At 49.9% G+C, this 15,686-nt stretch overlaps 1 protein-coding gene across 1 annotated transcript; it reads left to right on the top strand.

Annotated features, from left to right (window-relative positions):
• The first annotated feature begins 1,326 nt into the window (after positions 1 to 1,326).
• F2 (coagulation factor II, thrombin) lies at positions 1,327 to 14,727 on the top strand. The gene is made up of 14 exons (XM_070032433.1): positions 1,327 to 1,444; positions 1,803 to 1,966; positions 2,787 to 2,811; positions 3,079 to 3,129; positions 4,927 to 5,032; positions 5,125 to 5,261; positions 6,818 to 7,135; positions 7,455 to 7,571; positions 7,655 to 7,781; positions 7,968 to 8,135; positions 8,836 to 9,009; positions 10,108 to 10,289; positions 14,253 to 14,323; positions 14,471 to 14,727. Exons 1-14 carry the CDS (start codon positions 1,366 to 1,368, stop codon positions 14,609 to 14,611), a joined length of 1,860 nt encoding a protein of 619 aa, XP_069888534.1. The 5' UTR covers positions 1,327 to 1,365; the 3' UTR covers positions 14,612 to 14,727.
• The last annotated feature ends 959 nt before the right edge of the window (positions 14,728 to 15,686 follow it).

Genomic DNA, 15,686 nt, shown 5'->3' with positions numbered 1-15,686 from the left:
TGGGCTCCACAGCTCTGTTGGACCAGAAGTGTCCCTCGGCTATCGCAGGGCAGACACGTGGGTGAGAAGCAGTTGTACCAGGAAGACCTAGAGAAGTAGACTGGCCCTTGTTCTGGTACAGGGAACAGGAGATGATCAACAGAAGGTCCAAGAAAAGCCTTAGCTCTCCCTCCCAAACGGCTACTACATACAAACACACCTCCACAGCACCTTGGTCAGGAAGGGTGAGAAAGAGGACCTGCCCCCAGAGGCTGAGAGTTTGGGCCACTTTGAGGCTAATTCTTATCCCCCACCACCCCTCAGAATCACAGAATGAGGTGAAACCATGCATCTGGCCACACTTCTGTCTGTTCCTCATATCTGTTCATTGTGATTACACTAATTGCAATAACTATGTTGTAATTATGGTAATTATAATACATAGATTTACTTTTTTTTTTTTTTTTGGGTGTCAGTACTGGGGCTTGATTTCTGGGCCTGGGTTGTTGTCCAAAAAGTTTTTTGCAGCCGGGCGCTGGTGGCTCACGCCTGTAATCCTAGCTACTCAGGAGGCTGAGATCTGAGCATCGCGGTTCAAAGCCAGCCCGGGCAGGAGAGACCGGGAGACTCCTATCTCCAATAAACCACCAGAAAACCAGAAGTGGCGCTGTAGCTCAAGTGGTAGAGCGCTCACCTTGAGCTAAAGAACTGAGGGACAGCGCCCAGGCCCAGAGTTCAAGCCCCATGACCGACAAAAAAAAAAAAAAAAAAAAAAAAGGTTTTTTGCTCAAGTCTGGCACTCTACCACTTTGAGCCACATCTCCATTTTTGGCTTTTTTGCTGGTTAATTGAAGATAAGAGTCCATGCCTTTTCTGCCTGGATTGACTTTGAACCTCAATCCTCAGCTCTCAGCCTCCTAAGGAGCTAGGATTTCAAGCATGAGCCACCAGTGCCTGGTAAATCTACTAATGATTAAACACTATATTTCTGGGCTTCTGTAATGTCATGGCCAAGTATTATTCCCACTTACAGATAAGAAAACAGGCCCACAGACAATTCTTTGATGGTCTGAGATTGCAAGGAGTCAGGAGAAGGGAAGGGTGTGTGGCTATGGTAGCCCATGTTCACATAGGCATCCGGAAATAAGAGGTAGGTGATAGCTTTTTCTCTGGGCCTGCCCCACCCACCAGAAACCATCCATTCCTGGTCCAGGCAGGTAAGTCTGTCTTCCTGGATGGCGGGGGTGGGCCAGGGGACGATCTATCCCCTTGTCCCCACGGCCCTGACCCGCTGACCTCTCCCTTGCCACCGATTTCTTCATGCTGGTTCATCATTAACTCAAAGGGATCAGGACAGTCCCTCAGATCGCAGGAGCCGACCACGTTATGGCGCACGTCGGAGGCCTGCGGCTACCTGGCTACCTGGCCCTGGCTGCCCTGTTTACCCTTGCGCACAGCCAGCATGGTAAGAGATTGCTTGGAAGTGGAGGCAGGAATGGAGGGCTGCAGGCTAGGCCCATGGGCTGGGGGTTACCAGGCTGGCCCCTAGGTAAGCCTCAGGCCAGAGTCCAGCTTCAGGAAGGAGTCAGGTGCTCAGGGCTGCGAGGAAGGTGGCTGCTTCTTTCAGTCTGCTGAGTGGGCAGGGGCAACCAATGACAAAGAGGGAGCAAGTGATCTATGTTTAGCTGCCTTCTGGATACTTCCTCGTCCCAGACATCATCTCATAGAAGCCAGGAGGGCCAGGCCAGGCTTGCTTCCCGGCCCAGGATGGCCAATGCCACCCAGATCCCTGGAGTGACAGTCCCTTGCCCCTCCTACCACAGTGTTCCTGGCCCCTCAGCAAGCACTAGCGTTGCTCCAGCGGGTCCGCAGAGCCAACACCGGCTTCCTGGAGGAGATGCGCAAGGGCAACCTGGAGCGGGAGTGCGTGGAGGAGCAGTGCAGCTACGAAGAGGCCTTTGAGGCGCTGGAGTCCACCAGTGCCACAGTGAGCCACCTGCCTGCTGGGGGGATGGGCCCCTGAGGGGGCCCAGGGCAGGCGGCCCACGGGGAGGCGAGAAGCAGCATCTCAGCTACTTGCTGTGGTGATGACTTCAGGCCCGAGCTCCATTTCACTGGGCACCCCAGCCTCTCTCGGGGCTCCCAGTGCCTGGAAGGTGTCATGACTTCAGCAGCTGGGGAGGCTCATGCAATCAGGAGACTGCAGCCTTCAGCATCAAGCCACAGTGGGACTCTCTGGGATACCTGGCCTTAGAAAAGGCCCCCCCCCCTTTTTTTCCTGGTCATGGGGCTTGAACTCTGGGCCTGGTGCTGTCCCTCATCTGTTCAGCTCAAGGCGAGCGCTCTACCACTTGAGCCACAGCGCCACTTCCAGTTTTCTCAGTGGCTTATTGGAGATAAGAGTTTTACAGCCATTCCTGCCCGGGCTGGCTTTAAATCACGATTCTCAGATCTCAGCCTCCTGAGTAGCTAGGATTACAGGAGTGAGCCACCAGCGCCTGCCTCAGAAAGAGCCTTTTCATCCCTTCCATGCCATGATTAGGAAGTGGGGTGTGTGGGGAGGTGAGGCCAGAAACCTCGGGCTCAAAACCTCAGTGTCCCTGGGCTCCGTGCAGCCCCGATGCTTTCTCTTCTCCAGTCTACCCTATAGCTGGGAGAGCCCTGTTTAGTCCTGTGCTGTCCTTATTCATCTTCTCCTTGTGCAAAATGCAAGAGGCTGGGCATGCGCCTCTCCAAAGCCCTTGCATGTGTGAATGGGGCAGGGGAGCGTGTATGCTTCAGTCTCATGCCCAGACCTTGTTTTTCAGGATATCTTTTGGACCAAGTACACAGGTGAGTACCAGGCAAGGTTTACCCCAGGAAGGGAGGCCTGGGCATTCCAGCTAGAGAATATTCTCTCCCACTGGTACACAATCTGCCTGGCTTCCTGTTCTCTCCTCCTTCCTTTCCTCCTCCCCTACTCCTTTCGTCCTCCCTCCCTTTCTTCTTTCTCCTTCCCTCCTTCCCATCGATCCACAGTCTCTCTGTTCCTGTCATCTCATTTTACTCTGCCCATCCTATCCCTACACCAATCCTAAAAGTGTTTCTGGTCTTTTCCAGCTTGTGATTCAGTGAGGAAAACTCGAGGGATTTTCACGGAATGTATGGAAGGTGAGAGGTGACAGGATGTGGGGAGAGTCCAGAGAAGAGAAGGGGGTGGACTAGGAATGGGTGGCCCTGCTGGTCATCTCTAGCCCCTGACATTGCCTTTCTGTCCCTGGAGTAAAGATGTGACTTTCCATGTGACTCTGGTCTAGTAGTTTGTTGGAGGAACAAAGGAATGAATGGATAAGGAATTCATGTTTAAGGCCTCATTCTCCATATCTCTATCTAATCAGAGCTCTGAGCACCACATGTTCCTTCAACCAAACTTTCAATGGCTCCTCATCACCCACAGAATAAGACAGATTTCTTAGCCTGGCAAAACTTTCAGATCCATCCTTAGCTTCTCTTTCTAGATTTCCTGTTGTACCAAACTCAAAACTCATAACACACACTCTGACAGTGGGCTGATCTTCACACATGGTCAGAGGTTTCTACTTCCTGGCTTATTGCTAGCATGGTCCTCCCTGGAGCAGTTACCACTGACACTGTCCTTCCAGAACTAGTTCAAGTGCCACCTTGAACCTGAGCCTTCAGGGAGCTGCCCTGTCCTCCACAGCATTCTGATTCTATCTTTAGTCAGCAACGGGCTTTGTGCACTTCAGGCATTGGTTAGTCATTGACCACAGTTTAATTTCTTTCTTTCTTTTTTTTTTTTTTTTTGGTCCGGTCGTGGGGCCTGAACTCTGGGCCTGGGCGCTGTCCCTCAGCTCTTCAGCTCAAGGCTAACGCTCTACCACTTGAGCCACAGCGCCACTTCCGGCTTTTTTTCTTTTTGCTTATGTGGTGCTGAGGAATCGAACCCAGGGCCTCATGCATGCAAGGCAAGCGCTCTACCACTGAGCCATCTTCCCAGCCCCAGTTTAATTTCTTTATTAAAAAATTATTAATTTTGGCCTGGCACTAGTGGCTCACGCCTGTAATCCTAGCTACTCAGGAGGCTGAGATCTAAGGATCGTGGTTCAAAGCCAGCCCAGGCAGGAAAGTCCGTGAAACTCTTATTTCCTATAAACACCAGAAAACTGGAAGTGGTGCTGAGCTCAAGTGGTAGAGTGCTAGTCTTGAGCTGAAGAGCTGAGGGACAGCGCCCAGGCCCAGAGTTCAAGCCCCACGAACAACAACAAAATTAGTTTTATAATATTTATTTATTTACTTATTTATTTTTGAGATAGTGTCTAACTATGTAGCCCCAGGCTGGCCCCAAGTTCCAGAGTCCCCTGAGTGATGGGATTACTCCACCCTGCCTGGCAAGTGCTGGGAATTTTTTTTAACAATGTTGAATAGTTTTCACTTTCAAGGAATTTACCGTCTCAAGGAAAGAAAAACAGAAAACACTAAAGTGATTACTAGGAAAGTTTTCAGGTGCCAAGAAGCCACGAGAGAAGGAAATAGCAGAATCAGAGAAGCCTTCCCAGAAGTAGCATTTACCTGGCCTTGTGGGAGACCACAAAGAACAGATCTAAGAGCATTCCAAGCAGAGCACACAGCATTTGCAAAGGCCCTGGGGCTTTAGGAGCAAACACAGAAAGACCAGGGCTGGGTTAGCAGCCAGGAGGAATCCCTGAATAGGAGCCGCACCAGGACAGGCACCTGGCTTGACTGTGACTCAGGGCTGTGTCCTCAGCACCTGGCTCGGTACCTGTCATTGCACTTGTATGTGGTGGGCACTCTGAGTATCTGGTCACTGCCACTGGGTGCCAAGGAGGAGTAGAACACCTGCAGGTTAGAGATGGTGGAGTGAGTTTTGCTGAAGTCACGGGGACAAATCCTGAGGAATTAATGCTGACCTAGGCTCTATCTGTGCAGGTCACTGTGCCAAGGATCTGGGAACGAACTATCGAGGGACTGTGAATGTCACTCGGTCGGGCATCGAGTGCCAACTCTGGAATAGTCGCTACCCACACAAGCCTGAGTGAGTGGTGGGCAGGCCTGCTCAGCAATGGGCTGATGGGGGCAAGGACAGCCTGGAAACCCAGGCTTTGGCTGAGCAATCTCCTTTTCCAGCATCAACTCCACCACCCACCCTGGGGCTGAGCTGCAGGAGAATTTCTGCCGTAACCCAGATGGCAGCACCACGGGTCCCTGGTGCTACACCACAGACCCCACTGTGCGCAGGGAGGAATGCAGCATCCCCGTCTGTGGTGAGCTGGGGGGATGAGGTGGTCTGTGGCCAAGGCCCAGGGGCCATCGTGGGGTCTGGCAACCTGGGCTGAGCATCAAGATCATTGCTGCCTTCAGAGCTCAATGGGCCTGCTGCCTGGAGCTCCTCCTTTCCTTCCTAACACTGACTTCTTTGTGCTTCCAACTGTGCCTCATTCCAGACCCACATTCTGTCCAGTCCAGGTCCTCTCCTCCTGGAAGCCCTCCTTGACCACTTCAGTCCACATGTCCTTTTCTGAGCACACAGAGCAAAGCCTCATACAACTCCAGCTCCACATGCATCAGTTGTTCTTTCCAGTGTCTTACTCAACTAGAGCCAACAGCAACATTGTAAAACAGAGTAGGCAGGCAACAGGTCAGGGAGACAACCAATAAGCTAACGTCTTACATCTCTACAACACGTCAGGGATGCACCAATAATCTCTTACATCTCCTCTTGGCTACTCTCAGCCATGCTCACCTCTGTGTCTATGGGGTCAGTGGATACTGGCTGGGCTGCGCTGGGTGGGTTGGCTTTGGGTAACAGGTCCAGCAGAGCTTGGCTGCTGTGGGCCCAGATCTGCTCCACTTAACACTCACACTGGGGCAGAGGCTGGAAGAATACAAATCCATAAGCAAGCGTTTCCCATGGTGACAGCAGATGCCCAAAGCATGGAGCAGAAACACCGTGACTGTCAGTCCTGCTTATTTATTTATACTCCATTGGCTGGAGCAAGTCACATGATCAAAGTCAAAGTCATGATGTGAAATACTTGCTACCTGTAAAAATCACATGTGGAAAGCATGTGGATCTGGGCAGGGGTAAAGAATCCATCTCCATTATTTAACCCATGAAACACAGGTTCTAGTCTTTATTCTCTCTATACCCCTTTTGGACTCATTGCTCCATTCTGAAATTGGTTTTTAAAGTTAATAAATTGCCACTTACTGTAACAAAAATAGCTACTTTTTAGATGCCAGTTCCCTCTACACACACTGATGACAAATATATCACCGGCATGATGAACCTGATGTGTCCACAAAGACTCACTGAATAGGCCTTAGTCACCTAGCCTTTCCTGAGCCCCTCTAAAATAGATTCCTTCAAAAACCGAACCAAGTCAGGTGCTAATGGCTCATGCCTATAATCCTAGCTACTCAGAAGGCTGAGATCTGAGGATCCCAGTTCAAAGCTAGCTTGGGCAGACAAATCTGAGAGATTCTTTATCTCTAAATAACCAGCAAAACCAGGCTGGAGTGAAAAAGCTGAGTCAGAGTGAGGCTCTGAGTTCAAGCCCAAGTACCAGCACAAACAAACAAACGGGACACAAACCAGAAGCGACTCCAGGGAGCTATTGATTACCACCATTTCTAGCTTATTATTGCTCCGTATTTATGTGGCATATTTTTATCACCTCAACCCTACAAGACAGAGCAAACCTATTTAAAGGCAGACACTGAAGCTCAAAGAGGTTTGTAGCCTGAGGTCAGGCAGACAGAGGCCTTAAAATGGTTCTGTGTGGTTCTATCCAGTCTAGCCTCTGCTTCCTTCCCCCAGGCCAGAAAGGACAGGTCACTGCGAAGGTGATTCCCAGGGCTGGAGGCTCCAAGGTGACTCCAGACACTGCACTGGAACAGTGTGTCCCTGAGCGTGGCCAGGAGTACCAGGGGCAGCTGGCAGTGACCGCGCTGGGGACCCCCTGCCTGCCTTGGGCCAGTACAGACGCCAAGGCCCTGAGCAAGGACCAGGACTTCAAACCGGAGGTGCAGCTGGTGGAAAACTTCTGCCGAAACCCAGATGGAGACCAGGAGGGTGCCTGGTGCTATGTGGCAAACCAGCCTGGTGACTTTGAGTACTGTGACCTCCACTACTGTGGTGAGCGGGCGGGCAGGGGACCTGAAAAAAGGGGAAGACAAGAACAGTTATGCTTGTCCCTTGTCCCACAAACTTACTGAATATGCAATTGGGGTGACTGCAATGCAGCCTCAGAGAAACTCAGCAGGGGACAGTCCTAGTCCCATTTTACAGATAAACAAATCAAGGCCCTGGTAGGTTGTAACCTAGTGACCCAGGAGCGGTGCTAACCTCAGGTCCAGGTGTCATCCAAGGCTGGCAGGAGATTTGGAAGAACTAAGGTCTGGGTGAGGAATGGCTCAGCCTAGCTCAGGCTCAGCCAGTGTCCTGGCCTTTGCAGAGGAGGCAGTGGAAGAGGAGGCCAGCGAGGATGGAGACGTGGCCATCTCCGGGCGCACTACGGTGGAGGAATTCCAGACCTTCTTTGATGAGAGCACATTCGGAGCAGGAGAGGCAGGTGAGGCCGCTGCTGCTGCTGAGTGCAGGGGCCTGGGGTTGGGGGCTGGGGATCGGCCCCTCATAGCCTGGCTCGTTCTGCAGACTGTGGCCTGCGGCCTCTGTTTGAGAAGAAGTCGCTGCAAGACCAAACGGAGTCAGAGCTTCTGGATTCTTACATCGAGGGGCGCATCGTGGGCGGCTCAGAAGCTGAGATTGGCATCGCTCCCTGGTGTGTCCTGTGCTACAGGCTGCCCCAGCGTATCTCAGCTAAAACCTCTATCTCCCTTGGCTCTGGCTAAGCATCCTACTATCTCCTCATCTTCCCAGCTGTGCTACAAACCCAGGATTTCTTTCTGCTTGTAGGGCTGGTGAGGGCCAGTGCCCCAGCTCAGTGACTCCTGCTCCCCTCTCCCAGGCAGGTGATGCTTTTCCGAAAGAGTCCGCAGGAGCTGCTGTGTGGGGCCAGCCTCATCAGCGACCGCTGGATCCTCACAGCTGCCCACTGCCTCCTGTACCCACCCTGGGACAAGAACTTCACCGAGAATGATGTTCTGGTGCGCATTGGCAAGCATTCCCGTACCAGGTGTGGAGCTGTGGCCGGTGGGTATGGGCCTAGCCCGAGTGCGCCCTGGAGGGTCTCTGGTGGAGCTGGGCCGTGTGGGGTGTCTGTATACCCCCAGTCGTCCCCACCAGGACATGTCCTGATGGGGCTTGGAACTGGGGACAGAGAGTGAAATCGTGCCGTGTCCTCGGCTCTGCTCCAGTCATCAGGATATGGGGCTGGAGTGGGAATCTTCAAAATAGTGAGTGGTGCCGGGCGCCAGTGGCTCACACCATTAATCCTAGTCACTCAGGAGGCTGAGATCTGAGGATGGCAGTTCCAAGCCAGCCCAGGCAGGAAAGCCCATGAGACTCCTATCTCCAATAAACTACCAGAAAATCAGAGGTGGCGCTGTGGCTCAAAGTGGTAGAGCACTAGACTTGAGTTCAGAAACAACATCCAGGTTGAGCCCTATAACCAACAAAAGAAAAAATATATATAGTGATTGGCCAGTGCCGCCAGCTGTGCCCACCCCGTCTGCCTGGCAGGTCTGATGCCAGTACCTTGTGAGGGTTAGGACTAATAAGCCACTATGGGATGGGAGGAGCTGTCAAGGGAGAAGCCAGCCCTGTGCCCTCCTGTGACCCACCGTCACTCCTTGAGAACTGACTGCCCCTCACAGCATGGGCCTCTCACAGCATGGACTGGTAGACTCTTGGTTTCTCCGCTGGGGTCTCCACAGGTATGAGCGGAACATAGAAAAGATCTCCATGTTGGAGAAGATCCACATCCACCCCAGGTACAACTGGAGGGAGAACCTGGACCGAGACATTGCCCTGCTGAAGCTCAAGAAGCCCATCACGTTCACTGACCACATTCACCCTGTGTGCCTGCCGGACAAGGAAACAGTGACCAGGTTGGGGCTGAGTTGTTCCGGGCTGGTCAGAAGGTTTTTCTCCTTTCTAGGTTCCTTCATGGAGTGAACTCACAAGTTCTTTCCCATCCTGGAGTTTATTTTTATTATTTTTTTATTTTTTGGGTCCGGTCGTGGGGTCTGAACTCTGGGCCTGGCCGCTGTCCCTCAGCTCTTCAGCTCAAGGCTAGCGCTCTACCACTTGAGCCACAGCGCCACTTCCGGCTTTTTTTCTTTTTGCTTATGTGGTACTGAGGAATCGAACCCAGAGCCTCATGCATGCAAGGCAAGTGCTCTACCACTGAGCCACCTTCCCAGCCCCTGGAGTTTTAGATTTTAAGATTTAAAAAATAATTGTTATTGGGAGTATGGAAAGGATGGGAAGGGGAAACAAAGGAGGAGGCTACAATGCTTGATAAGAAATGTACTCATTATCTTGCCCATGTAATTGTAACCCCTCTGTACAGTATTTTCACAATAAAAAATTGTTATTATAAAAGTGATATAGAGAGGTTACAGTTATGTAAGTCAGGTAATAAGCACAGATTCTTTTGTATGTGTGTGCTGGTTCTGAGGCTCGAACTCAGGGCCTGGTGCTGTCCCTGAACTTTTTTTTTTCCTTTGGGCTAGTACTGTACCACTTGAGCAACAGATCCACCTCTGACATTTTTTTTTTTAATTTATTTTATTTTATTTATTTATTTTTGCTGGTCGTGGGGCCTGAACTCTGGGCCTGGGCACTGTTCCTCAGCTCTTCAGCTCAAGGCTAGTGCTCTACCACTGGAGCCACAGCGCCACTTCTGGCTTTTTCTGTTTATGTGGTGCTGAGGAATAGAACCCAGGGCCTCATGCTTGCAAGGCATGCACTCTACCACTGAGCTACCTTCCCAGCCCCGAACCTCTGACATTTTTTGGAAATAGGAATCTTACAGACTTCCCTGCCTGGTCTGGTTTCAAACCATGATCTTCAGATCTCAGCTCTTGAGTAGCTAGGATTCCAGGTGTGAACCAGCAGCACCTGGCTGAGTTTTAGATGGTGGTTAGGGCCAGGAAGCTCCTGCATGGATTGGTTCTCACTAGACCCTTTTTCCTTCCTCAAAGGCTGTTCCAGGCTGGACACAAAGGGCGGGTAACAGGCTGGGGCAACCTGAGGGAGACCTGGACAACCAGCGTCAATGAGGTGCAACCCAGTGTCCTGCAGGTGGTGAACCTGCCCATTGTGGAGCGGCCGGTGTGCAAGGCCTCCACCCGGATCCGCATCACCGACAACATGTTCTGTGCTGGCAAGTCTGTGTTTTCTGGGTCTGGGGAACAGCAGGGACCAGGGGTGGCAGGACTGAGACATGTTCCAGGCCCAGACCTCAACTCCTAGCTGCAGGTGCTTACAAGGCAGACGATGTTGGCAAGTTGCACAACCTCTTGGAGACTGTTTCTTCTAGAAAATGGAATACAAATCATGAATTCATGTAACGCTTAAATGAGACAGTGAGCATGACTGTAGTTGGCATGAAGTCAGTTCATTCTTTCACTCATTTAGCAGTTATTTAAATGCCTACTATGTCCCAAGCAGCATTGGAAGGTACACAATAGGGACCAAAACACACAGTCTTTACCCGGTGCTGGAGGCTCATGCTAGTAATTAATCCTAGCTACTCAGGAGGCTGAGATCTAAGGATCACCATTCAAAGACACCAGGGCAAGAAAGGCTGTGAGATTCTTATCTCCAATTAACTATCACAAAGCTAGATGTGAGGGTGTTGCTCAAGTGGTAGAGCAGCAGCCATGGGCAAGGAAGCGCAGGGACAGCGCCCAGGCCCTGAGTTCAAGCCCAAGGAAGATTCTTCCTAGGAAGGAATGTCAGTAAAGAGCTTTAGAATCTTACTCTTTTTTTTTTTTTTTGTCGGTTGTGGGCCTGAACTCTGGGCCTGGGCGCTGTCCCTCAGCTCTTCAGCTCAAGGCCAGCGCTTTACCACTTGAGCCACAGAGCCACTTCTGGCTTTTTCTGCTTATGTGGTGCTGAGGAATCAAACCCAGGGCCTCATGCATGCGAGGCAAGCACTCTACCACTGAGCCACCTTCCCAGCCCCTAGAATCTTATTCTTGATAAGTGCTCTGAAGAAAAATGAAGCTGGGTAAAGAGCCAGAACAGGGGGCCAGGATCATCCAAACAAAGCAGCCAGAGAAGATTCGAGAAAACCCTCTCAGAAGATGATGTTTGAGGCCGGGCACTGGTGGCTCACACCTGTAATCCTAGCTCCACAGGAGGCTGAGATCTGAGGATCACGGTTCAAAGCCAGCCCGGGCAGGAAAGTTCGTGAGACTCATCTCCAATAAACCACCAGAAAACCGGAAGTGGTGCTGTAGCTTAAGTGGTAGAGCGCTAGCCTTGAGCTGAAGAGCTGAGGGACAGCACCCAGGCCCAGAGTTCAAGCCCCATGACCAACCAAAAAAAAAAAAAAAAAGAAAAAAGATGATGTTTGAAGAGAGACTGGAAGAAGTGAAGGAGTGAGCAGGCACATGGTGGTGGAGGGGCGGGGGAGATACGTGCTCCAGAGGAGTCAGTAGGTGCAAAGGTGCACCGGTTCCTGCTTAGCAGGGTCAGAGAGCAGTAGGGCCCAGGCTGACCTCAAATTGCTGCTTCCAGCCTATTATTTTTGAGTATTCCAATCTTTTTTAGTTTGAAAAAATGTGATGAATTGTCTAAATGAAAGGAGGAAAGAGAATTTTTAAGGATCCTGTATTGTTGTTAAGCACAACTACTTTATAGCGAAGTGTGGTAAGATAGGAATTTGGAGCTGGGTGCTGGTAGCTCACAAGTTGAGATCTGAGGATCGCTGTTCAAAGCCAGCCCAGGCAGGAAACTCTGTGAGACTATTATTGCTAATAAACCACTCAGAAAACTGGAAGTGGTGTTGTGGTTCGAATGGTAGAGTGCTCGCCTTGAGCTGAAGAGTTGAGGGATAGTGCCCAGGCCCAGGGTTCAAGCCCCACAACTGACCAAAAAAAAAAAAAAAAAAAAAAAGGAATTTGTGTCAGCAGGTGGATAAACAGAGAAGACAGCAACCCGGAGGTAGCCAGCCTCCTTACAGCCTTTCAATCATGTCTTTGAACCCCTCTCTAACTGGTTTTTAGTTGCATTTATTTCTACTCATTAGGACACTTGCTCAATCCTATTATTATTATTATTTTGCCAGTCCTGGGCACTGTCCCTGAGCTTCTTTTGCTTAAGGCTACCACTCTACCACTTGAGCCACAGTGTCACTTCTGGCTTTTTTCTGATTATGTGGTATTGAGAAATTAAACCCAGGGTTTCATGCATGCTAGGGAAGCACTCTACCACTGAGCCACCTTCCCAGCCCTTGCTCAATTCTTTTACTGGCAGTATCCCATACATCTCTTGGTGGAAGAAGCTTGTCTACTAGTAAGTAGATTCTAGTAGGATCACAGGTGTGGGCTTTCCTGAGTTGTAGTTATGAACTTATTCCTTGCCTTCACACCTTCACATATTTTGACTTTTTTCCTTTTTTTTTTTTTTTTTTTTTTTTTTTTTTGCCACTTCTGGGTCTTGAACTCAGGGCCTGGGTACTGTCCCTGAGCTTCTTTTGCTCAAGGCTAGCACTCTACCCTTGAGCCACAGGGCCACTTCCGGTTTTTTCTGTATATGTGGTACTGAGGAATCGAACCCAGAGCTTCATGCATGCTAAGACCAACACTCTTACCACTAAGCCACATTCTCAGCCTGATATTTTGACTTTTTGAAGAACATGACTAGTATGTCGTGTGTGTGTGTGTGTGTGTGTGTGTGTGTGTGTGTGTCTGTGTCTGTGTGTCTGTGTGTACACTGGGGTTTAAACTCAGGGCCTGAGAACTGCCCGTCTGAGCTTCTTTTGCTGATGGTTAGCTCTCTACCACTTGATTAATTGAAGAGTCTCACAGGTTTTCTTGCCCTGGCTGGCTTCAAACTAGGATCCTTCAGATTCAGCCTCCTGAATAGCTAGGATTACAAGCATGAGCCACAGGCATCCAGCTTGTTTCATACTTTGCATGCTGCTATGGGAAAGATGCCAGCAGAATTCTTTGCCCTTTAGGATTTCCCTGTCATCTTTGAAGCTTCAGTTTTATTAGGATATGCTTCGGTTTTTTCAACCATTTATTTATCTGTATGTAAATTTGGAGTTAATCACCAGATTCCTAATTCACTTTGCCTGCTTCTATCAATCAGATATATTTTCTCAACCTCATGTTTTTATTACCTTTTGGTGTTATGAATACTATTGAAGACACCAAATGACACTGATGTTTAGCTGTTCCTACATATTAGTTATGCTGCGTGTGTGGTGTTGTGTATATTCTTGTAGTTGTTTTGTATTGTAGAGGCTGTGTGGGAGTTTTAGATAAAACTGTCATTACCATCAGCTTTCTGGAACTCTAACTTGCTTTTCTTTGGAGGGTTGGCTTCAACTTTTTGGGTGGGGCTTCAACTCTGAGGCTGGGCACTGAGCTCCTTAGCTCAAGGTCAGTGCTCTACCACTTGAGCCACATTGCTACTTCTGGTTTTCTGGTGGTTAACTGAAGAGTTTCACAGTTTTCTGCCCAGGCTGGCTTTGAACCGCGATCCTCAGATCTCAGCTTCCTAAGTAGCTAGGACTACAGGTGTGAGCCACCAGCACATGGATGCTTTCTAATTTTTATCTTTGGCAATAGGGAGGCTTGAATGGGGCCTTGTGTTTACTACGAAGGAGCTCTACCACTTTAGCCACAGCTCTACCAATTGAGCTCTAGCTCTTTTTATGTGTGCCAGTACTTGGGTTTGAACTCTCTTGTGCTCTTGGCTTACTGTTGGCCAGTGCTACTTGACCCACTCTTCCCATTCTGGCTTTTGCTGGCTAATGGGAATCACATAGACTTTTCTGCCTGGGCTGGCTGTGGACTGTGATCCTCAGGTTTTAGCTTTTTGAGTATTTAGGATTACAGGTGTAAGCCACCAGTTCCTGGCTCTTAAATTGCTTTTTGAGTTCTTCTTCTTGTGGGGTTGAGAATGGACTGCAGGTACCAAGAGTAGACTTAGGGAAACTAGCATGGTCGGGTTGCAGGGATGTGGCATCTAAGGGACCTGGCCAGACATAGTAGCAGTTGGATTTGGAGTATATACTAAGAACTGGAAGTCAGAGAAGGGGTGAGGTGGATACTTGGAGACTGTGACTCCTGAAAGGAGTGGCTTCTGAGCACTGCACTTGTCTCTCAAGGTTACAAGCCTGATGAAGGGAAGCGAGGGGATGCATGCGAAGGTGACAGTGGAGGCCCCTTCATCATGAAGGTAAACCATTGTGGTGGATATGGCTCACAGGGGTGGGGATGGTTGGGTGAAGAGGAAACCTAAGTTTCCAGAATCAGTGGCCTGGCTGGGTAAGGCCAATATGACCTTGGACTTGACTCTTTTGGAAATGTTCTCTCTCTTCCTCAGAACCCCTATAACCAACGCTGGTATCAAATAGGCATTGTGTCATGGGGAGAAGGCTGCGACCGGGATGGGAAATACGGCTTCTACACACACGTGTTCCGCTTGAAGAGATGGATACAGAAGGTCACTGAGCGGTTTGGATAGAGGGCCACTCCCGGCAACCATCACAGAGGACAATCCAGTGAAAGAATTATTTTTGTGGTTTCTTAAATTCTAGTTCCCATTAAAAGTGACTCATCAATGAGTCTCAAGCTCCCTGAGCCATTTGTTGGTGCAGAGGTTCTGGGCTGGGCTCAGCAAGAGCCAGGAATGCTGCTGGACAGCCGGACTTGAAGGAACGCCCCCATCCAGGCTTTAGTGGGGTATCTCATTTAAATCTCACAACAGACAGGGGCTATCCTTACAAGTGAGGTAAGTAAGGTGGGATCTGGAGAAGTAGTTTGCCCAAAGTCACACAGCTAGGGCCAAGGAGGGCTCAGAACATAGCAGATAGTGAGGTGTTGGCTGTTCTGTTGCCAGGCCTAATTCAGAGCTTGTGCCAGACATGGAAGAGAGGCAAGAAAGAGGGAAACAAAGTGGAGAGTAGATTCTTCTCTCTACTTAACTTTCCTAGAAGCCCCTAGGAGGAGCCCCTTCCTCCTATCATTAAAATGGCCAGATTAGAAAATGCCTGCTTTTGGGAGTACTGTGGGAAACGGTAGTTGGGAGTATGGGAACTCAGGTGTTAAGTTACTCAGGTTCATATTGTGGCTCCAAGCAGAGAAGGGGTAAGCACAGACAAAGCTCCTCCTGACCTGCCCGAACCTGTTTCTTTGTATTTTACATGTACAAAGGTCCCACAGCTCACTTAGTGCCCGCTGCCCAGGAAGCACTCCGAAAGACACTGTTTTTTTTGACTCCCAACACTGCCTGCCAATTGGCCTGGGCATCTACCCTGGCATGGTTAAAGGCCCTTTACTGGTCACTTCCTCTTTCCTCCCACAAACAGCATATGATAGTACAGGGCAGCTGTTTCCTAGAATTCTCCTAAGTGTTTAGCAGAGATTTTCTGGAAAATAGGGGCTAGAGGGAGTTTGGTGGATCTGTAAAGGCTTTAGACAAATTAAGAAACCATGGTGCAGGACTGCAAAGGGGGCCCTATGGCAGCTGTCTTCCAGGTTACTATCGGCAGGACTCATAGGGTGTCCCACTGCTGCCTGTCCACAGAGCTCCATCACGT

This window comes from Dipodomys merriami, unplaced genomic scaffold (genome assembly GCF_024711535.1).
Source record: "Dipodomys merriami isolate MVZ:Mamm:240054 unplaced genomic scaffold, mDipMer1.0.p SCAF_21, whole genome shotgun sequence".
NCBI classification, from domain to species: Eukaryota; Metazoa; Chordata; class Mammalia; order Rodentia; family Heteromyidae; genus Dipodomys; species Dipodomys merriami.
The sequence above is the reverse complement of the archived record's forward strand: the minus strand, read 5'-3'. Positions and strand labels throughout refer to the sequence as shown.